The sequence below is a fragment of the Pyrgilauda ruficollis genome, unplaced genomic scaffold (assembly GCF_017590135.1).
Source record: "Pyrgilauda ruficollis isolate IOZ18807 unplaced genomic scaffold, ASM1759013v1 scaffold9, whole genome shotgun sequence".
Classification (NCBI taxonomy): domain Eukaryota; kingdom Metazoa; phylum Chordata; class Aves; order Passeriformes; family Passeridae; genus Pyrgilauda; species Pyrgilauda ruficollis.
The window spans coordinates 1,835,770-1,856,983 of NW_024531043.1; the positions used below are offsets into that span (position 1 = coordinate 1,835,770).

The 21,214-nt window shown below is 59.2% G+C and overlaps 3 protein-coding genes across 4 annotated transcripts in view; 1 reads left to right on the forward strand and 2 right to left on the reverse strand.

Annotated features, from left to right (window-relative positions):
* Positions 1–38: 38 nt before the first annotated feature.
* Positions 39–3,846, reverse strand: LOC121364849. Of its 2 annotated transcripts, none has more exons than XM_041488509.1 (2): positions 3,001–3,846; positions 39–2,968 (listed from the first exon to the last, which is right to left on the reverse strand). In XM_041488509.1, the coding sequence occupies exons 1-2, from the start codon at positions 3,798–3,800 to the stop codon at positions 2,731–2,733; spliced, it is 1,038 nt and encodes a 345-aa protein (XP_041344443.1). In that variant the 5' UTR covers positions 3,801–3,846; the 3' UTR covers positions 39–2,730. The 2 variants fall into 2 exon arrangements, with proteins under 2 accessions (XP_041344443.1, XP_041344444.1); XM_041488510.1 differs by having other exon boundaries at positions 39–2,950; positions 2,983–3,846.
* A 520-nt stretch (positions 3,847–4,366) lies between these two features.
* Positions 4,367–10,537, forward strand: TESC (tescalcin). The gene is made up of 8 exons (XM_041488681.1): positions 4,367–4,507; positions 7,991–8,060; positions 9,024–9,104; positions 9,313–9,452; positions 9,535–9,596; positions 9,661–9,768; positions 10,153–10,200; positions 10,282–10,537. The coding sequence occupies exons 1-8, from the start codon at positions 4,450–4,452 to the stop codon at positions 10,357–10,359; spliced, it is 645 nt and encodes a 214-aa protein (XP_041344615.1). The 5' UTR covers positions 4,367–4,449; the 3' UTR covers positions 10,360–10,537.
* A 5,062-nt stretch (positions 10,538–15,599) lies between these two features.
* The window catches only part of FBXW8 (F-box and WD repeat domain containing 8), a 54,973-nt gene continuing 49,358 nt past the window's right edge, over positions 15,600–21,214 (reverse strand). The window contains exons 9-11 of the mRNA XM_041488572.1: positions 20,376–20,549; positions 17,806–17,922; positions 15,600–17,137 (exon numbers count right to left, since the gene is read on the reverse strand). Of these exons, the coding sequence (XP_041344506.1) occupies positions 16,993–17,137; positions 17,806–17,922; positions 20,376–20,549 (436 nt within the window). The 3' untranslated portion in view covers positions 15,600–16,992. The remainder of the gene's footprint in view (positions 17,138–17,805; positions 17,923–20,375; positions 20,550–21,214) is intronic.

Below are 21,214 nucleotides of genomic sequence, written 5' to 3' on the forward strand. Positions count from 1 at the left end.
ATGGGCCTGGGAAAGAGCTCCAGTCACAAAACCAGCAGCAGTGAGGCTCGTGGGGTGGTGAGCAGTGCTGACCTCGGGGCCAGGTGGCCACCTCGCCATCAGCAGAGACTCCGAAAGCAGAGGAGGAGCTCCTGGCCCTTTTCCATGCCTGCTGAACACACCCAGCCCATGTCCTGACCTTGTTCTTCGGTCTGTCCATTGTGTGTGTCCAAGGTGGGATCCGTGGCACAGCCATGAGTGTTCCCAGGAGGAGTTGGAGCCTCGTGGGGATGTTTGGTGGGACCTTGAGTGACTTCGATGGATGCGGAGCTGCCGCTCGCTGCCATCTCCAAATTTTTTTCCAATAGGTATTTATGCAATACAGTGGAGTGATGACTGGAACCTGGCCATCCCTGGAGTCAGCCAAACCATTATGGAAGCAAGATGTTAATTCCTGCAGCTTGAGGCCTTCTTCCTTCTTGCCAAAAGAAAACTGATTCTAGGGGGGCGCAGACTTGGCTGCCTACAAGGGAAGAGCTTTAGCAGCTCAAGGCACATGACTTTTAACCTTGACTTAAAGGCCCAGACAGAAGCACTGCAGAAGAGGTTTTCCTCTGGGCTCAGGGGCTGTGGGGTGCAGAGTGACACAGTGTTTGTGCATATCTTTGTGGTTTCTGAAGCAATGTGTGTAGAGTAGCTGCAGCTCGTGTCTCCTGTCACTGTCCACTTGCAACACAGTAATTCTTCTCTCTGAGCTGACAATTAGGGCCCTGTAGAGGTAGGTGGATGCTCTTTAGTCTCTCACGCACTACAGGTATCTCCACATGGAATCACAGCCCTCCTCTCCAGCAATGCCTGCCCTGCATGTCACCTCCTGCAACCCTGAGCACTGGTTTGCTGTGGAAATAAATGCTGAGAGCCCAGCACTTTGGTGGTGGTGGTCTGCAGGGATCTGGGGCTCCAGAAGGAGCAGCCTGTGGGGAGAGAGTGAGGAATGCTGAGGGGGCTCTGCTCCAAGCACTCTGTCTTTAAAGAGTCAGAATCCCAGAATGGTTTGGGCTGGAAAGGACCTTAAAGCTCCTCTTGTTCCATGGGCAGGGACACCTTCACTATCCCAGGTCTGTCCTGACAGGAACCTGGAGGGAGGAGGAGTTCCCATGCTGAAGCAGGGTAGGGAATCCTCAGGCAAAGAATCTGAAATTCCATCTCTTGTTCTTGAGGGCTGGAGTAGACCCCAAAGCTCCAACCCATTGTGAAAGCAGATCCCAGAAGATTCCTGGCAGGGATGCAAGGTTGGGAATGGGGGTGGTGGGTCCCAAGGTGGCTGAGAAGGGGCAGAGCAGGGCTTGGGCTCCCCATTCCCGGCTGCCAGCAAGGTTCTGGAGTTTTGTACTCCCTTCTGTTGCCACCTGGGCCTCCCTCCAGTGCACCCAGGGAATTCCAGAGCTCACAGGAGCCCTCAGCACGAGGAGCTGCCTGCGCTGCAGCCGTGCCATAGAAGAGCCACAGGAGCCAGCAGAAAGCACCCAGACTTTCCCTGAGAACTGGCCAGTGCTTGCCAACCCTGAAGCTGCTGGGGGCTTCAGGGTCCAGAGCAGCCAGCAGGGCCCTTTTTGTCCCTCTTGGGGCCACGCTGTGCTCGTAGCCTGAGAGGAGCCTGGCCCAGGAGGAAGTGTGGGAGCACAGAGTGCTGTGGCCTGGGGTGCAGAAGGGTTGGGTCCTCAGGGCAGCCCTGGAACTAAATCCTCATCTGGCAGGATTTTTTGGAGGAACTCTGGCAGGAGTTTTTGGAGGAACTGTGACCTCAGGCAGCTCTGCCTGCTCTGGCGCTGCCCACATCCACACCTGGGTTGTGGGTGTTGGGTCACCCAGAGCACCAACACAGCCATGGAGGTGCCAAATTTGGAAAGATTGGGCTGCTTCAGTGTGTTTTCCACACAGCCTCAGCCCAGGGGCCAAGTGAGATTTTGGGGTTTGACACAAACCCAAAGGGAGTAGTGAGTTCCCTTGGTCTCCCATGAGGGACAGGTGTCCCCACTGCCTCCAGTGCTGCTTGCCCTGGTGGAGTCTTTGGTCTTGGGGAGGAGAAACTCCCCTGTGAGCACCTGCTGCTGTGGGAGGCCTCAGCCCAGCATCCAGGGTGACCAGGGAGAGCTGGAAACCCCCAGCATACATCCAGGGGAGCCAGGAGAGATGGAAGCCCCCAGGATACATCCAGGGGAGCCAGGAGAGATGGAAACCCCCAGGATACATCCAGGGGAGCCAGGAGAGATGGAAACCCCCAGGATACATCCAGGGTGACCAGGGAAATCTGGAAGCCCCCAGGACAGCTCTGTGTCCATGCTGGAACAGCCTCTTGGAATGCACCTGGCTTCCCACAGGCTGCACATCCACAGTCCAGCACTGTGGGAACACCTCTGTGGGATGGTGGGGTGACATTTGGGGTTTGCCTGTGCCCCTCCCCTTCTAGCACTGTCACCTTTTGCCCAAGGGGACAGCAGTGGATCCCAAAAGCTCCTTGTGTCTGTGGTGATGTCTGGGTCCGTGGTGTCCGTGTTAAAGGTGGTGCTGACACTGTCCTGTCTGTGTGGAGCTCTCCCTGTGTGGCTTTCTGGAGAAGGTGGAATTGCCTCCCCTCTCTCCCACCAGGTGCAAAGCCAGACCAGGTCTCTCCTGTGCAGTGCCACAGTCCTTGGGAGCAGGGGGTGAATTCCCTGCAGTTAATGCCCTGCTCTCCCTTCCCTTGCCATGTCACAGCCACCCATCCTGGGGACAGAACAGCCCCGGTGCTGGCATGTGAAAATCCAGGCGGTGAAGGAGAAAAATCCAGAATGGGGGAAGAGGAGGCTGGGAAGGGGCAGGAAGTGAGGAGTGCTCACTGTCTGGGTGGTGAGGAAAAGCCAGGGCTGGTTCCAGGCTTTGCCACTGGGTGCTGGCACTCAGGGGAGTTCCGGGCAGTGCCATTCCTGGACAGTGCCATTCCCGGGCCATGCCATTCCCGGGCAGTGCCATTCCCGGGCAGTGCCATTCCCAGGCACTGTCCTGGGGGCAGCAGCATCCCCGGGAGGTTTCTCCACCCTTGGAGGCCGAGGTCTGGGTGTGCTGCTGCTCCGGGCCAGGCTGAGGAGCTGCTGGTGCCCTCCTGCAGCCAAGGGGCAGGAAGGGACAGCTCCTGGATCCTTTGGGAAGCTCTTCCAACCCCTTTGGAGCCATCCTGACACGGAGGGACACAGAGCAGCCTGACACAGCCGAGGGCAGGCAGTGAGACCTCTGACAAACCATGGTAGCTTGTCTCCAATCTTTGCAGGAAAACCGAGCCCCAGGAGCATCCAGACCAGCCAGCCCTGCCTGGGGCCAGGGAGAGCTGTGACCTCTGGGGCAGGAGGATGAGAGGAGGAAAGGGCTGCTCTGGGCTGGAGAAGGGTCCCTGGGATCTCCTGGTCCCTTCCAGGCCACCTCCACCTGCACACCAGCTGGCTCCAGGTACTGTCCTGAGCCACTCTGGGCATCTCCAGGGATATCCCAGCTCTGAGGGCCCTGCCTGCCTCCCTGCTAGCTCTTCCCCCGTGGGGGACACGGGGACTGTCAGCAGGGACAGAGTGCTGTGTGTATTTCCCACCTCCTGCCCTCCTCCTCCTCGGCTGGGCAAAATTCCACATTGTATGGAAAGCTGCTGGCCCAGGAATGGAGGGTGAGGAGCCCTGAGCCCCAGGGCCCCTGACACTGACAGCTGAGGTTGCAAGATGGGGACATCTCCTTTCTCCGTTTTTATTTATAAACAGGTATTTTCCTGGACAGCTGGAGGCTGGAAATGATTTCATTCCTTTCCTGTTTATATTTGGCTTTAAACAAATAAACAACACTGACTTGCTACCTACTGCCGGTGTGCTGTGCTCTTTGAGCTGCTCCTACACCTCTGCCTGCACTCCTGGAAGGGCTCTGCTCTTCCCTGTGCCCGTGGGAGGGTGACGTGTCCCTGCCGGTGCCAGTCTGGCACCCGCGAGATGGGGACAGAACCCCCCGCCCTGCCAAAGCTGCCTCCTGGGGAAAGCTGCCTCCGTTATGGGGGTCCTGAGTCTCTGGGCGTCCCCCTTTGTCCCTGCCCGCCCGGGGGGCACAGCCCGGGCGGTGCCAGCTGGGGCAGCCGAGGGTTCAGGAGGAGCTGCCGCGGGGTGTCCGCGGGGAGACCCCGGCCGCGTTCCCGCCCCGGGATACCCGGGGCAGCTCTGTGCCCTTCTCGGGGGCCCCTCCAGCGGGGCAGAGCCGGGGGCTCCCGGTGCCTGCAGCCGCTGCCGGGGCTGTCCCCGCTCCCCGAGGGTCCCACCCCCGCGGGCCCTGCGCTGCCTCTGGGCGGGGGCGCGCAGGGACCCGGGGCCGCCGCGCCGCCGCCGCCTCCCCGCCGCGCCCGCCCTTAAAAGCGGCGGCGGCTCCGGTGCAGCGCCCGCGGCGGCGCTCCCGGCACGGCCCGGGATGGGCTCCGCGCACTCCGTGCCCGCCGAGATGCGGGAGCTGGCGGACAGGACGGGCTGTGAGTACCGGGGACCCGCGGGCACCGCGGCCGCGCTGCCGCCGCCCCAGCTCGTCCCACCCTCCCCGGAGCCCCCGGCCCCGCCGCCGGAGGGGACACCGGGGGTCCGGCCCCGCAGGGGACGCATCACCCGCGGGGGTGCGGGACGTGTCACCGGGGAGGGGGGGGAAGGGAGGGGGGACGCACAGGAAATGTCACCTGGGTGGCCGCGGGGCTGCGGGAGGTGACGCTCGGGCGGGGCAGGGGATGCAGGACATGTGGTGTGACCCGCGGGGAGGATGCAGGGAATGTCACTCGGGAGGGTGCAGAGGTGTCACCTGGGCTGGGGAGAGCAGGATGTGACACCGGGGGATGGAGGGGGGGAGGGGACAGGGGATAAGAAAGGAGGGGGTAGGACTGTCACCAGAGGGTGGCAGCATGTCACCCGGGGTGTGCAGCCGTGTCCCCGCTGCCACCACGCCACGAGCCAGGGCGTCGAGCGGCCACACGTGCGAGCCCCAGGCGGGCTCTGCCCACCCGCGCCACCGAGCAGGGCACTGTCCCCGCAGGGCTGCTCTGCCCCGGAGCCACCGGGCCGCGACACCCCCGGGGCTGCTTTGGGATCGAGGGACCAGCAGGGAAAGGGGCAGGGACACGGCCCAGGGCTCCCTGCAGGGAGGGACAGGGTGGCCGTGTCCGTCCTGGGAAGTGTCACCGCTCCCGGACGCGGCAGCTCCGGGCACGGGGACCGGGAGCTCCCGCCTGGATCCTCCAGCTGCGGCCGCGCTGAGCGCTGCGGTGGAGGAAGGGCTGGGGGGCGGCTCTGCCCACGGCCAAAGGATCTGTGGGGGCCGAGAGGGTCCGGTGACTGTCCCCAGTGCTGCTGCTGCTCCTGGGGTCACATCTCCCTTCATCCCCTCTTCCTCTCCTCTCCTCTCCCAGGGAGGGCTGAGCCCCCCGCACCCCACTGAGTCCCCCGGGCGGACTCAGGAGCTTGGGGAGCCCGCGGGGTGCCAGCCTGGCAGCCCAGGGTTGGAGGAGGATTTCGGGGAGCGCCCTGGCCCGGGGTCCCTGCAGCAGCATCTCGGGCACAGGTGGCACCTGCTCGGGGGAGGCTCCTCCCCGGTGCCCCGTGGATCAACCCCAGGGCAGGGTTTGCGAGGGCAACACCCAAAAATCTCGTGGAAACCAGAGGAGGGAGGGCAGGAGGAGCCCATAACTCCCAGCATGTCCGGGGTGCCCGTCCTGTGCTCCCCGTGGTATTCACAGAGCTCCCCTGTCCTGTGGCTGCTGCCAGAATCCCGGGGATTCAGGGGATTTACAGCCTTGCTGCCGGGCTCCGGCCTCACCAGGGCACTGCAGCCACCCTCGGTGCCGTGGGAGGGGCAGGGACCAGGCACAGCCTCCTGGAGGTGCCCACGGCTCGTTCCTTTGCCTTCCCCCGTGGAGGGACACCCTGCTCGGGGCCGCTTCCCCTCCCCCCCTGCGTGTGCTCCATCCCAAAGCTGCTGCAGTGTCTGTCCGGGGTGAGGTGGCTGTTCCCGGGATGCTGTGACCATCCCTGCAGCCAGGCTGCTCCCACGGGAGGCCTGAGCCCCACAGTGCCCCTGAGCCCCGCAGTGCCCCTGAGCCCCCCCAGTGCCCCTTTCCCTTCGCTCAAGCAGCACAAACCACACAAGGCTGGGAGCAGCAAGCCCGGCTGCCTGTGGTTTAAATCCCATTTTCCCCCCACTGGCAGAGGCTGCCGTGCTTGGACACGGGCCTGCAGCATCAGGATGCTTCTCAGGGACACGAGCAGCCTCTGCTGCCCTTGAGCCAGCCCTTTCTCCAGCAAAGCTTTTGCCTTTTCTGCAGATTTTCCTTTTTTTCTCTGGAAAGCAGCTGAGCTCTGCCACCTTTACAGGCAGAGCGATGCTGGGAGAGCTGCCCCAAGAGGAGCACCTGGGATGGGGAAAGAGGCAGGAAAAGCCTCATCCAGCCTTTCAGGGCCAGCCCAACCATGAGCACCCAGCCACTGACCCCAGCTCTTTGTCCTCTTGGTGCCTGGGACGTTTTTCTGAGAGATCAAAGCTTTTTGGTGTGCACCCAAGCCCCAGATGCTGAGGCTTGGTGGCCCAGCTGCTCCCATGGTGATGGCGGTGGCGTCACGCAGAGGGTGAAAGGTCACTGCTGCAGGGCCAAAATTGGAAAGCAAAGTCCAGGGAAAGTTTCCATGGGACAGCAGCAGAGCAGCAGCCAGGAGGGACTGGGGGAGGAAACGTCCAGTGGATGGATCAGGGGGGCCTGGGCACCATCACCTGGGAGCCAGCGGGGCCGAGGGGGGTAAGGGGTTTGAAGGGCATCCTGGGGACACCCGGGCAGGCTCAGGGCCCCTGCTCCCTCCAGCCCAGAAGGGTTCCCAGGCTGTTAACAGAGGCTCTGGAGGCCCAGCCCCGCTGATCAATGCAGCTGCTATTTCCAGGCTGTGGAGCAGCACTGGGGAAAGCAAAGGACATTATTTAAACATCATAAAAGGCAGTGAGGGAGGCAGCTCAGCCCAGCTCTGACCCTGCTGTCTTGCTGCAATTAACCCTTTGCAACCCTTAACGTGGTTTTCTGTCTCTCCATGGTGCCAGGAGTGGCTGATTCCCAGCCAGGGCTGCAGGAGCCTGTGGGCACAGCTGGAGCCCAGACAGACCCCCCAGATCCCAGAGACACGGCTCCAAAGCACTTCCCTGGCTCCTGGGAATGGCCCCTGACAATATTTGCACAAGAGTCAGGCTCTGGGGGTTAGAGCTTGGTTACAGCCCCAGGAGAACAGCAGGGGAAGATGAACTCGCCTGTGCTGGGGGATCAGGGCACTGGGGAGGTGCAGCTGGGCCCCAGCACTCAGGGGACTCAAAGGAGCTGCTGGTCCCCCCTTGCAGCCCTGCCTGGGGTGGGGTTGGTGCATCCCTGGGGCAGTGCCCACCCCATGGCTTGTGGCTCACCCTGGGCAGTGGCAGCAATTTCAAAGGCAGGTGTTGATTTTGGGGGCTGCTGTGCCCCCTCCGTGTCCTTTCCTCTCCCCTGGCAAGGTGGCTGCTGTCAGGATTTCTGATCCCAGAGTTCTTTCCTGCAGCAGCCATGGCTGTGGACATGGAGGAGCCTCCTGGCTCCAGGCAGAGCTGTCCTGGGGCACAGAGGAGCTGCCTGGGCACAGCTCTGCCCACGGCGCCAGTGATCCCAAAAGAAATGCCAAGCCTGTTCCAGTGGGCTGGCACCAAGGATCCTGAGCTGGGGGTGGGATCCCACTGTGCCGGGCCAGGGAATTCCCTGCAGGGAATAACGCAGCCCTTGGCACCGTCCCTGCAGCCGGCAGCGGGCACAGGGACACAGAGGGACCGTGCAGGGCGGCACGGAGCCACCACAGGGAGAGGGTGCCCAGGACCCTGCCACGCTGCTGGGGGGTGGGGACGGGCACAGGGGGGTGTCCCAGGGGTCCCCCGGGGCTCAGCCCCTGTCACCTCTCTCCTTTCCCTGCAGTCACCTCTGAGCAGATCGAGCACCTGCACCGGCGCTTCAAGCAGCTGAGCCAGGACCAGCTGACGATCCGGTACGGAGCCGGCCCGGGACAGTGCCGGCCTGGGACAATGCCAGCCCAGGACAGTGCCAGCCCGGGACAGTGCTGGCCCGGGACAGTGCCGGCCCGGGACAATGCCGGCCCCAATTCAATCCCAGCCCCCACTTCAATCCCAGGTCCAGGGCAATTCCAGCCCAAGTACAATTCCAGTTCCACTGCAATCCCGGCCCAGTTACAATTCCAACCCTGCTGCAATTCCAGCCTCAGGGTAATTCCAGCCCCTCTGTAATTCCAGCCTCACATCCAGGGCCACCCCCAGCATCTCCCCCTTCCCTGGGCTGCCCAAGGTGCCAGTCCAGGGCTGGGATTCTGAGTGTCCCTCCCTGAGCCAGCTCCTGCAGCGTGGCCTTGCAAATATTCCAAGGAAAAACACACAGTGACACAGTGGCCTGGGAGCAGGAGCACTCCTGACAAACATCTCATCCCTCCCAGCTTTAAAATCAGTTCTGGGGAGGGAAGGGGAGTTTTAGGTGCTCCCGCCCCTCTCCTTGGGGGCTGCACAGGGAAGTGGGAGAGCTCCGAGCTCCCACTGCTCCCCAGAGTTATTCCTTGGCTCGTTTGCTTTATAAATCCCAGGGATCAGATGCCCAGCACGGGCTCAGCATGAAGCTGAGGGGAGGGTGGACAGCAGGATCTCCTTGCTGTGCCCTGCTGAGCCCTGCTTGAGACCTTTTTCCTGGGAAAACTCCAAAATCCGTGGCAGGTGGAGCCATGTAAAGGGCCCAGGGTCATCCCAAGAGCTTCCCCAAGACCCATTCTAGTGGGACAAATCCCTGAGCATGGACTTGCTCTCAGTCTGAACAGAATCAAAAAGGGGTTTTAGCCAAAATCCCTTTGTTTTTCTGTGCTTGGTAAGGAAGGGTTGGGTCTCTCGGGGGGTCTCGGGGCTTTCCCCCCTCCCCACCTCGCTCACGGCTCTCTCTGTGCCCTTTGCAGCAAGGAGAACTTTGACAGCATTCCCGACCTGGAGTTCAACCCCATCCGGGGGAAAATCGTCCACGCCTTTTTTGACAAGCGGTGAGCACCCCCCGCACCCAGGGAGGGAGGATTTATCCTCTGGAAATGGGGTGGGGCTGGGCAAGGACCTTCCCCCTAAAGGCTGGGGTGGGGCCAGGTGGAAAATGAGACATTTCAGGTGAATCTCAGGGACAAAGCAGTCCTGGAGCCTTGCCGGGGGTGGGGTGACGCTGGGGGTTCCCATCACCGAGGGCTCCGGCACCCCCAGGAACCTGCGGCAGGAGTCGGATGGGCTGGCGGACGAGATCAACTTCGAGGACTTCCTGACCATCATGTCCTACTTCAGACCCATCGAGATGAACATGGACGAGGAGCAGCTCGACCGCTTCCGCAAGGAGAAGCTGAAATGTGAGGCTTCCCCAGGCGGAGCCGGGCTGCGGGCTGTGGGAAGGGGCTGCCCTGACCCTGCCCTCCCCTCCTGTCCCCCCAGTCCTGTTCCACATGTACGACTCGGACCACGACGGGAAGATCACGCTGCAGGAGTACAGAAATGTAACGTGGCTCCCCCCTGCCCCGTGCCCCCGTCCCAGGCCTGGCCTGACCCTCTGCCTTGCAGGTGGTGGAGGAGCTGCTGTCAGGGAACCCCCACCTGGAAAAGGAGTCGGCTCGATCCATCGCCGACGGGGCCATGATGGAGGCAGCCAGCATCTGTGTGGGACAAATGGTGGGAGCCTGTGCTGGCAGCTGCTTCCTGCTCTGAGGGGCTCTGGTGGCATCAAAATGGGGCTGGAAGGTGTCCCTGCTTCCCAGGGTGCTCCCTGTGCCACAGCTGCTTTGGTGGAGGTGTTTTTTGCAGGCAGCGGGTTCCAGGGTGATGTTTGCTCATGAGAGAGGGATCAGCAAACAGCATCCCATAAACCCCATCCTTACTGCTTATGGAAAGGGCTGCTCCTCGCAGCCGGGGGGGTTTGGGGATGTATTTGGGGCTGGCCATGGGGCACAGGGCAGGAACCCATGGGAGATGCGTCCCCCAGCCCCAGGGGACACCCCTGGGCCACCCCTCCCCATCCCCCCGGGGCAGCTGCGATGTTTCCTCTCCCTGCGGCAGGGCCCGGACCAGGTGTACGAGGGCATCACCTTCGAGGACTTCCTTAAGGTCAGTGACACCCCCGTGTCCCCAGGAGCAGGGACAGGGCTGGGGTGTGGCCCTGGCCCACTCAGCCCCCGCCCCTGGCAGATGTGGCAGGGCATCGACATCGAGACCAAGATGCACGTCCGCTTCCTCAACGTGGACACCATCGCCCACTGCTACTGAGAGGGGCAGCAGCAGCAGGAGGAAGAGGAGGAGGAAGAGGGCCCAGCAGCAGCTCCATGTCCTGGCACCTGGCTCCCAGCTCATGGCTCTGCCCCGCCCGTGTGCCTGTTCCACGCTGGAGCTGCTCTCTAGAAACATCAGAGGCTTTTATCTGTAATAAAAGATATTTCTCTTTTTAGTCCTCGCTGAGAAACACTCCATCCATCCATCACTCCGGGGTGGAGTGTTTCCCTGAGCAGAAAGCCTCCACAAATCCTGGCTGCTCCATAAATCTGAGTTTTTAGCCTTTGCCAGGTGCTGCTGTGGGGAAAGAGCTGCCCAGCTGGGGCTGATCCCCGGCCGTGGGAGAGGCAGGGACGGGGATGCAGAGGGGCAGGAGGGAAGGCAGCCCCCTCAGCCCCTGCAGGGACAGCCACGTCCCACTCTGCATCCTGCAGGGAAGGTGGTGGCAGCGACACAAGGAATATTCCCAGTTTAATCCCAAAGCAGAGCCAGGCGGGAGGAGCCCCGGCAGGCAGCAGGGACACGGGACGTGGGCTCCTGGCAACCAGGTGGCTCCTGCCCCCACATGTTCCCGCTGAACGAGGCGCCGGAGACACGGGCTCGTTCACCGGCGCTAATGACTGCAAGGCTCCGGGCGGGCTTCTGTCTCTAAGGCAGCCTGAGCTGGGGAGGGAGGGAGGCAGGGAAAAAGGGCAATGGCTATTTTTAGGAAAGCAGGGAAGATTTATTTGTTTTATCAAAAAAAAAAAAACAAAACAGCTTCCCCTGGTGACAGGGCCGGCGCTGGGAGCGGCACAGCCGGCGGGCAGGGGGCTGGGCAGCGATGGGTGTGGAGCCACCCCTGGGTCACCCCTGTCCCTCCCTGGGTCACCCCTCTGTCCCTGTGTCACCCCCGGGTCACCCCTCTGTCCCTGGCTCAGGGCAACACTTCCTCCTTCTTTTCCTCATTGCTGGGGGTCTCTGCTCTGCACCCCCACACTGAGGGAGCATTTAGGGTTTCTGTCCCCTCCCAAGTCCCCGAGTCCGTCCGGAGCCGCTGGAGCTGAGCAGGGAGATGCTCCCGGGTCCGCCTGGGAATGTCCCACCTGGGGATGTCCCACCTGGGGATGTCCCACCCGGGAATGTCCCACCTGGGGATGTCCCACCTGGGGATGTCCCGCCTGGGGATGTCCCACGGAGCCGTGGGCAGCGCTGCCCGCGCCGGTGGGGCCGGGCCGGGCTGGGTGGGAGGGCACGGTGGGGCTGGAGCTCCCGGCTCTCCCGGAGGAGCCATTCGGGTCCTGCAGCGCTGCTGGTGCTGCCCCACAGCCTGGGCTCTGGGATTCCCTCCTGCTCTCCTTGGGCTCCTCTGGGCACCCCCATGGCCCTGACTATTCCTCCTCCTGGATCTCTCCTCTTCCTCCTCCCCCCGTGCCGGACTCCAGCGCTCCCTCCCCACCCCATGCACAGGAGGGCACAGCCCCACAGCTCCTCCCTAAATCCCCAAGTTTCCGCGGCCAAGCCAAGCTCATTTCCCTGTTTTACCCCTAAATTCCCATCCAGACGCTGCGGGAGCACCCCAGTCCCCAATCCAGCTCAAGCTCCGTGCTCCCACCCAGTCCTGGCTGCCTGCAGGGTCTGTTCTGCCCCCACATCTCCCCGCTGGCGCTGCAGGGGTTAACTCGAGCTCAGGATCCCACTCCCCCCCCACCACAGCCCGATTTCCTCGGAGGAATCATCCGAGAGGATCCCAGCAAGGCAGGGAGGTGGAGGCCAGGAGGAGTGAAGAGGATGGATGAGAGGATAATTATTATCCCTTGAGTTAATTAGCTATAACTCCCTGGAGTTAATTAGCTGCCCCCGAAATTCTAAGTGGCAAGGAAAGCGAGGGAAGTTGGGAAACAGAGGCAGGACCCAACACAAAGTGGCTGCAGAGTTTTCCCTTTGCTTGTGCTGGGAATTCCCGGTGGGAAATGGGAGAGTGGGGAGCAGGAAGGAGGAGCAGGGAATGGAGCCGGATCCTAAGCCCTGCAAAGGGATGGAGAGCTCCAGGCGTGGGCAGGAGCACCGTGTTACACACAGCAAACCCCAGCGAAACGGGGATAATCATCCTGAAAATCACAGGGAAATCTGGCAGAGCCCCGGGAAAGCTGGCAAGGACAAAGCTCCTGCCACAGCAAAATCCTGCAAAGCCCCGAGCGTCCATAAAGGAAAATGGTTCAGCTGTGGGGCCAGGAGAGTGGACGTGGCACAGAGCTCTGTGCAGATCCCGGGGGGGAAATGGAATTGGAACTGCCTTACAACACACTGGGAAACTCCAGGGAGGCTGAAAAGGTTGAGCAGCATCAGAGAGAGCAGCAGCTCCTGGGAGTGGAGAGGGAACAGAGTGACCCCAGGGCTGGACTGGGGACAGAGTGACCCCAGGGATGGAGGGGGGACAGAGTGACCCCAGGGCTGGAGAGGGGACAGAGTGACCCCAGGGCTGGACAGGGGACAGAGTGACCCCAGGGATGGGCAGGGGACAGAGTGACCCCAGAGCTGGACAGGGGACTGAGTGACCCCAGGGCTGGAGTGGGGACAGAGTGACCCCAGGGCTGCAGGGCAGGGACCCTGGGTGGGTGGGGGTTGGCACAGAGGTTGGCACAAAGCCTGACCCATCTCCCCACCATCCCCCCTCACCCATCAGCCACACTGGAGCTTGGGAATGGCAGGACGGACCAAACAAGGGGACACCTGGCCAGGGAGGGAGGGAAGGGCAGGAGAGCAGGAGGCAGCCAGACCCCACAGCCATGGAGCCAGGACAGCCACCTGGAGCTGATATTTTTAAGCTGAATTTTGAGGAGTTCCTCGTTCCTTTGAGTGGCACTGGCTGAGGCAGGGGTGACAGAGGATGCTCCCACCTGCTGCTGTCTCATGAAGAGGAATTTGGCCCAGAGGCTGGAGGTCCACGTTTCTGGATGAAATTCTGCCAGCGCAGATTTTTTCTGGCTAAAAATCTGCCAGATAAATCCTGACCTGAGCAGGCTCTTCCCCCCAGGTTTGTGCTGCACCAGGACCCCACCTGCTTTGGGGCCTCCAGCCCCACTGCCCCACCTTCCCCCTGGCAGCAGGGAGGAACCAGCCCCGGGCACCTGGAGTTCCAGGAGCATCCACAGAAGGTGGAAATGGGCAGGCAAATGTCACTGGAGGAGAAGAGGGGGCAGAGAGGACATGAACAATTCCTGCACCACGTCAGAGCACCTGCATTCACCCCGCAGTGACAGCAGCTGGGACAGGAGTGACAGGGTGGGCAGGGCAGGAGAGCAGAGCTGGGGGGAAAGGCCACGGGGTGGGGGAGAAAGGGGGTTCAGAGACCCCCAGAGCACCTCACAAAAGCACCTCTGCTCCTCCTTCCAGCACTCCTCAGATCAGGAGAGGGATGGCAGCCCCTGAAACCCCGGAGTGGCTCTTCCCTCCCTGACTGGGGACACCAACAGAGGCTAAAAGAATTTCTGGGCCTGTGCTGGTGGCTGGAGCCAGGAGCAGAGCCGGGCACTGGGGATTTTCCAGCAGGGCTCTGCAGTGTCCTGCCCTGCAGGACGGTGTGCCAGGCTCCCCTGGGGCTGCTCCCTGTGGCACACACACACATGGATCCCTGTGGCACACACAGATTCCTGTGATCCCACATTCCCTCCGAGCAGGGATCCCTCTCACCAGGACACAGGCTCCTCTTTTAACCTGAGGATCACTGCACCCAGCATTGGACACCAGAACCCTCAAGGCTTTTCATGCCAAACCGTTTCCTGCTGTGCTGCCTTTGGGTTCTGCAGCCGTCCCTGACCCCGGTCTGAGGGCCACCAGCCTGGCAGTGGCACCAGCGTGAGCCTGAGCTCTGCCAGCTCAGCCCACTCTGCTCCAACGTGTCCTGCCTGCAGCTCCTGCACCCCAGCCCCTGAGCCCCCCAAGGCACATTTCCCCTTCCCCGTGCCACCCCTGACCTGTGGGACAAAGCACTGGGCCCCTCCCTGCCACTGACTGCCACCAGTGGGCTGGAAGCTCCAAGGTGCCTTCTGTCCCCAGCCCAGCTGGGATGGTGACTCTGTTTCTGCTCTGGAAATGAAGGCAGAGGCTCCATTTCAATGCCACTTGAAGCCTCAGGTTTGAGCTTTTATATTTGCAGATCCTGTGCTGCTTTAGTGTGCGGGTCTGGGCTTCATATTAGGGATGGTGAGCTCTCTGCACGGAGCAGGGAGACAAAACAATTCCTGCTCCAGCTGGGGACCAAGGACAAATGATCCCAATCTCAGGCCCAAGAGCACAAACAACGTGGGCTGAAGAGAGAAAAACAACAAGGATGGGACTGCATGGGTTGGAGCTGTAATTGTCTGATATGCAAATGGAGCAGAACTGATCAAAGTGAGAGACCCTGTGACCAGTTGTCCATTTTGGGACCATTTTGGGCTCACCTTGGATGTAGCCCTGGCTGGGCTCTTGTGCTGCCCAAGGTGGATCCATTGAGATCCTTTTAACAAATCCCTCCTTTATCCTTTAGCTCTGTCCAGCCTCTGTTCCAGGTCAGCCTGCACAGGGCTCACCCTGACCCCAAAGCTCAGCAGCCTCCAGCCCTACTGAGCACCCAGGGGAGCAGGACACCATCCCTTCCCAGAGAGTCCCCTCGGGGACCTCTCCAACAGCCCGACATCCACATGAGCAGTGTGAGTTAAACACACCCACCCCTCTGCTGCGGTACAACCTTCCTCAATTAACTGCATTAATTAACAGGGAAAAGCCCCTAAGGAGCTGGGAGCTGTGGGGGGCGCCGCGGGGCTGCGGGGACAGAGGGACACCGGAGCTGCCCAGGAAGGGAACAGCCGCTCCAGGTGCTGCCATCCCCTTCCCGGGGCAGCCTGGCACGGCGGCAGCCTGGCACAGGGAGCAGCCTGGCACAGCCCTCGGGAGGAGCGCTCCGGGAAAAGGGCACCGCACAAACTTATCGGCTCCTTGCAGCAGCGCGAGGGAGGAGGAACAAAGCTGCTCCCAGATAACGAGGAGAGATAAGGGCAAGGGAGAACAATGAGCTGGGAGCTCTCCCTGCTCAGCACATCGCTGGAGCAACCCCCAAAGTCATCTATGCTACAGAAACCGTGATTTATTTGTCAGGTTTCAGCTGAACTCTTGTCCAAACTGTGCATCCATGACACTCCCTGCTCTTCCAGGAATGGAGGGAGGGAGCTGGCTTCCCAGAAGGGCAGAGGAATAATAAAAAAATAGACCAAAGCTTTATGAAAGATTAAATTTATTGGTCAGACAGAATGGCTTTGCCCCTTGCACTTTTTGTGTATCTATCACATGGAAAAAGGTAATTTAAAAACCTAAAATGTGACATTTTGGCCTAGGGGTCATGGGAAAGCACCCCAAGCCACAGAAGGAAAGCAGTGAAGTCCAGCTGTCTGCAGGGCTGCCTCAGTGCCAGCCCAGCCCCTCTCCTGCAGGTCTGGGCACATTCCTCCACCTCTCCCTCACTTCACACTGAGTCCATTAACCCAGGAAAAAAGGTGTAAGTTAAAACTTAACCTCAATTTAAACAGAACTGACAGCTTCGGCTTGCATCAGTAAGTTTACAAGGGCAAATCACAATAAAATAGTTTTAAATCAGTAAAAAGATCCACGCAGGACTGGAGCTCTTGTTCCCCAAACTGGTTTTACCTGTCAGTGCTACCTGGGCTCAAGGTAAAGCCTCACTCTTCATTTCCACCTGAACAGCACCTCCTGCCCCTCACCCGGTGCTTCCCCACAGCTCTGGGGCTCAGGGAGGGCACTGTGGCCACCTCATCCCTTCTGTTCCATGATCAATTCCCAGCCTGGAAGCAAGGACAGCACTGAAAACCCTCCAGGTGCTGTGGAAGGACATGATCCAGCCAAGAACACACCTGACAACCTGAGCCAGTTTTGTCCCAGTGAACAGGGATCACCTCACCCTAAAAGGCTCAGGAACAAAATTCCACAGACAGATGTACACATACAATTAGAAAGCATTTGATCCAGGATTTTAAAGAATTTAAAAAATAAAAATTTATTCTAAAATAATTTTGATGTGTGTGTGCCCTGCTGAGTTCCCAAGCATCCAGCCTGGCCTAGGGAACCTTCCCCTCCCTCCCTCCATCCCAATTCCCCTCCCAGCCACTGTAACCTTTTGTGCATGGTGCTGCTGTCCTGTTCCCAGGCACATCCCAGTGCACTCCAAGGAAAACAAGAACAAGCAGCTCAGTACCACGACAGACATTTCAAACATGTGGCTCAGCACATGCTTTTTCCAAGTCCCTGGTGATTTTTTTCCCTCTTGGGGTAAGCAAGAACTCCTCAGAGAGCTCCCATCCCTTCAGTGTCCCACTGTGGCTTCCTGACCAGGATGGGCCCTGCAGCATCTTTCCCACAAGCAGCAGGAATATTTTTGTTCACCCTGCAGTGCTCCCTGTCCCTCCTCAGCCTCTCCACTCCCCAGGCCAGGCCTCTGGACATGTCCAGAGTGTCACACTGCAGCAGGGTGCTCCAGGGCAGCCCTGCCCTCTTTGGGTTCACATCCCAGGGCTTTGTGCAGCCCACCCCAGCTCTTGGGTGCTTGTCCCACCCGGGTTTTCCCTTGCCCTGGCTGGCCCAGAGCCGAGGAGGGCCCTAGATGCTGTCGTAGGGCACTGCCAGGCCGATGTTGTAGTTGTAACCCGACACTTCATCGTAGGAGGAGCGGCAGATGGGGAGGACGCTGTCCACGGCCAGCTGGTCCACGGAGAACTCGTAGGAATAAATGACCCCTCGGTACCTGTGTGCAAAACAACCAGGACACATCGTCTCACCTCAGCGGGAAAGCAAACAGAGGCAGGAATCACTGTAAAAACCATCGGAATGGAAAGAGGGGATGCTGCAGGAGCTGGATAAAACCCCCATCCCCTGTGCGGGAGGCTGAGCCCTTTGAACAGGGAAAGCTCCCTGCTGCCTCCTCGCAGGAACCTCCCAGGGCTGCTGAATCATTCCCTCCAGCCCCGCAGAGACGTGACTGTCATCTGCTGAAACATCTCCGGGCTCTCCAGCACGGGGGAAGATAAATACATTGGTATTTGATAGTTCAATTAGCACTAAAAGCCATTTGAGATGCAAATACCAAAACCTGCAGCTTAAATGCCAGTAGTTTTCCTTTAGGAGGAGACAGCATTACTAATACTTGGAGCATGGAGAGGGCTGCATTCCCTGCTTGGCTTCAGTGGACTTTATGTTCCCCTGCTGAGGAAAAAAAAAGCTTTTTTTTGTGCTCAAGCAAATCAAGAGCCAATTCATCACTTGTTTTATAAACCTTACCCTTAAAACTTTTTTTTTTTTTTTAAATTTAATTTTTCTGCTGCTATACCCTCTCTGTAAGCGCTCTGGGTGATGACTCAGGTGCTCAGGGTGCTATTTAAGAACAAAGCTCATTGCTGAGGGCTGGTTTCTCACTTTCGGTGCAAGCTGGGGTCGTCCTCGGTGATGCTGGAGCCTCGGGGGTTCTTCTCCTCGGGGATATTGGCAGTGATCAGGCTGTGGGAATTGAACCACACGTGGCGCACTGGATGTCTGGAAAACAGCCCAGATCACGGGGTGAGCGGCCACCTGCACTGGACTCCCAAAACCCGAGTGCTGGGACAGGACTGGCTTTTGGATTAAACCCGGCGTGATTGAAATCAGCGCCCTCCCCGCGGCCAGAGGCGGGGAACTGCACTCCTGGCTCCTCCAGCCTGGAGCACATCCCACATCTTCTATCCCCATCTAGTGGGCTCTTCCCAGAACACACGAGAAGGCCAGAGAGTGCTGCTGGAAAGCTGGCACAGCAGCGGCCAGAGGGACGGATATGGGCTGGGCTGGCTGCCCTGAGGACTGCGCAGCCCCAGGAAGGGCTTCCCAAAAAAAGGGGAAGGACATCCCACACACCCTGCACTGAGCTGGTTTAGAAATGCACGATAAGGCACAAGCTAAGAGCCATGGAGTGGGGAAGGACCCACAGGGATCATGGATCCAGCCCCTGTCCCTGCCCAGACCCCCCAACAACTCCACCCTGTCCATCCCTGGCAGCGCTGTCCAAAGGCTCCTGGAGCTCTGGCAGCCTCAGGGCTGTGCCCATTCCCTGGGGAGCCTGGGCAGTGCCAGCACCCTCTGGGGGAAGAGCCTTTCCCTGAGCTCAGCCTGAGCTGCCCTGGCCCTGCAGCCATTCCCTGGGTTCTGACCCTGTCCCAGAGCAGAGATCAGAGCTGCCCTCGGGAGGAGCTGCAGTTCCTGAGGAGCTCTGAGCTCAGGCTCCTTTGCTCCAGCTGAACATTCCCAGTGCCCTCAGCTGCTCCTCCAGACCCTTCCCCATGCCCATGTCCCTCCCTTGGACACTCAAGTCAGGTCCTCACTCCTTTCCCTCCCACTGGTGAATAACTGAGCCCAAACCCAGGACCAGCACTTTGTGTTCAAGCAGGAGTCACTTCTCTCCTCAGCTGAGGATGGCTCATCTCCACACCCCAAATGTGTCTCCTGTCACCTCCCTCAGCTCCTGCTCCTGTTTTCCATTCCTGGCAGAGGGCCACAGGCAGGGACAACTGCACACACCTTATCTAGGAAAGCCTTTTGATTGAAGTGATCCCATATGATTGCTCTATAGATTGAACACTGTTTTCTACCTGTTTAATCTAATGGTTTCACTTGGAGCACATCCCCGAGCTCAGCCCTGCCCTGCCTGCCCTGCTCCTGGAGCAGCACTAATGAACATGCCAAGGAGACAATCAATGGAATATTGTCCTTAATGCATCAGCCACATCACAACAGGCTTTATCATTCCCAGGGTCAACATACAAAGTGATACCTGCTATTAATCAATGACAACTCCAGCTTGAACTTCCCTGGCTGTAAATACCTCATCTAGCTCCTCTTTGGGGAAGATGCATTAAAACTAATAATAAAAAAAAAAAACTAAATCAGGATTTATCTGTTCATTTTATGGATATCACTCAGACTTACAAGGGGCTAAACCCTTGAGTCTTTATCCAGACAAAGCCTGGGAATTGTGCTTTGATCAGGAAATCTTCACTTAGCTGTACAAAGTGTAAGCTCCAGGATGCTGATCTCTGCTTGTATTTTCAGTACTGTGCTCCTTGTGTTCAGTACAAACTGGTATTTCAATATTTAAATGAGTTTAATTGCTTTGATCCTCACCATTAAGGGAATGTGTGGATGAGGTGAACAGAAGCCCAGAGATTGTGATGGAGGCACTGGATGGGGACAGCCAGAACCAGTCACTCTTAAAACAGCCAGTCCAGCATGTCAAACCCGAGGTTCCACAACTAAATAGAGGTTGGAGATGGGGCAGGGAGAAGTCACTGACTGAACTTCATGGAAAATCCAGGGGGAACAACTTCCCTGCTCCCCAACACCGACTGGAACACTCAGCTAATGAGTAAAAATGATGACAGGCCATGACAGTGATGCCTCAGGTTTGAGCTTTTATATTTTTCAGACTCTGTGTGTGAGTCTGGGCTTCATATTAGGGGATGGTGAGCTCTCTGCACGGAGCAGGGAGACAAAACAATTCCTGTTCCAGCTGGGAACCAAGGACAAATGATCCAAATCTCAGGCCCAAGAGCACAAACAACGTGGGCTGAAGAGAGAAAAACAAGAAGGATGGGACTTGATGGGCTGGAGCTGTAATTGTCTGATATGCAAATGGAGCAGAACTGATCAAAGTGAGAGACCCTGTGACCAGTTGTCCATTTTGGGACCATTTTGGGCTCACCTTGGATGTAGCCCTGGCTGGGCTCTTGTGCTGCCCAAGGTGGATCTATTGAGGAGATCCTTTTAACAAATCCCTCCTTTATCCTTTAGCTCTGTCTAGTCTCTGTTCTAGGCCAGCCTTCACAAAGCACCAACAGCTAAAGGGCCCTTCAGAAACACACAGGGCTCCATGTGAGGAGACAACCTGTCCCCAAACCACACAGAACTCCCCCAAAACCCACTGCCACATCCCCCTTCCAGCCCCGAGAGCCCCGGGTTACCTGGCGTGCATCTCCCAGAGCTTGGTGGCCATGCGCTGGTCCCACACGCACACCAGGCCCTCCTCCCCTCCGCTGACCACCTTCCACTCGTCCATCTGCACGGCACACACGCCCAGCTGGTGCCCGTGCATGGAGCACACGGCCTCGCCGAGCCGCAGGTCGAACACCCTCACCCTGGGGAAACAGAGCAATGAGGCACAGACAGACAACTCTTCAGCTAATTCATCCTGAACTGGCTGGGTGGCCAGCCCAGAGAGCGGTGGGGAACAGCGCTGTGTCCAGCTGGTGGCCAGGAACCAGGGGTGTCCCTCAGGGCTCTGTGCTGGGGCCAGCTCTGGTCAGTATTTTTATTGATGACATGGATGAGGGGATTGAGTCTTTCATTAGTAAATCTGCAGTCAACACTAAGCTGGGAGAGTGTGTCGATCTGCTGGAAGGCAGGAGGGCTCTGCAGGGAGACCTGGAACGATTGGAGGGATGGGCAGAGTCCAATAGGATGAAGTTTAACAAGTCCAAGTGCCAAGTCCTGTATTTTGGCCACAATAACCCCCTGCAACATTCTAGGCTGAGGATGGTGTGGCTGCACAGTGCCCAGGTGGAAAGGGACCTGGGGGTTCTGGTGCCAGCCGGCTGAACATGAGCCAGCAGTGTGCCCAGGTGGCCAAGAAGGCCAATGGCTCCTGGCCTGGATCAGGAATGGTGTGGCCAGCAGGAGCAGGGAGTGATTCATTCATTCGTCCCCTGTACTCGGCACTGGTGAGGGCACACCTCGAGTGCTGTGTCCAGTTCTGGGCCCTCAGTTTGGGAAGGACATTGAGACACTCGAGCATGTCCAGAGG

What these genes read in the sequence shown, in the direction of transcription:
- LOC121364849 (XM_041488509.1), bottom strand. Translation starts at nt 3,800, where the DNA reads ATGAAATCATTTCCAGCCTCCAGCTGTCCAGGAAAATACCTGTTTATA. An exon ending in ACAGTGCCTGGGAATGGCAC is followed by an intron (nt 2,969 to 3,000) that starts TGCCCGGGAATG and finishes CGGGAATGGCAT; the next exon opens with GGCCCGGGAATGGCACTGTC.
- TESC (XM_041488681.1), top strand. Translation starts at nt 4,450, where the DNA reads ATGGGCTCCGCGCACTCCGTGCCCGCCGAGATGCGGGAGCTGGCGGAC. An exon ending in GCTGGCGGACAGGACGGGCT is followed by an intron (nt 4,508 to 7,990) that starts GTGAGTACCGGG and finishes CTTTCCCTGCAG; the next exon opens with TCACCTCTGAGCAGATCGAG. An exon ending in CCGCAAGGAGAAGCTGAAAT is followed by an intron (nt 9,453 to 9,534) that starts GTGAGGCTTCCC and finishes CTGTCCCCCCAG; the next exon opens with TCCTGTTCCACATGTACGAC.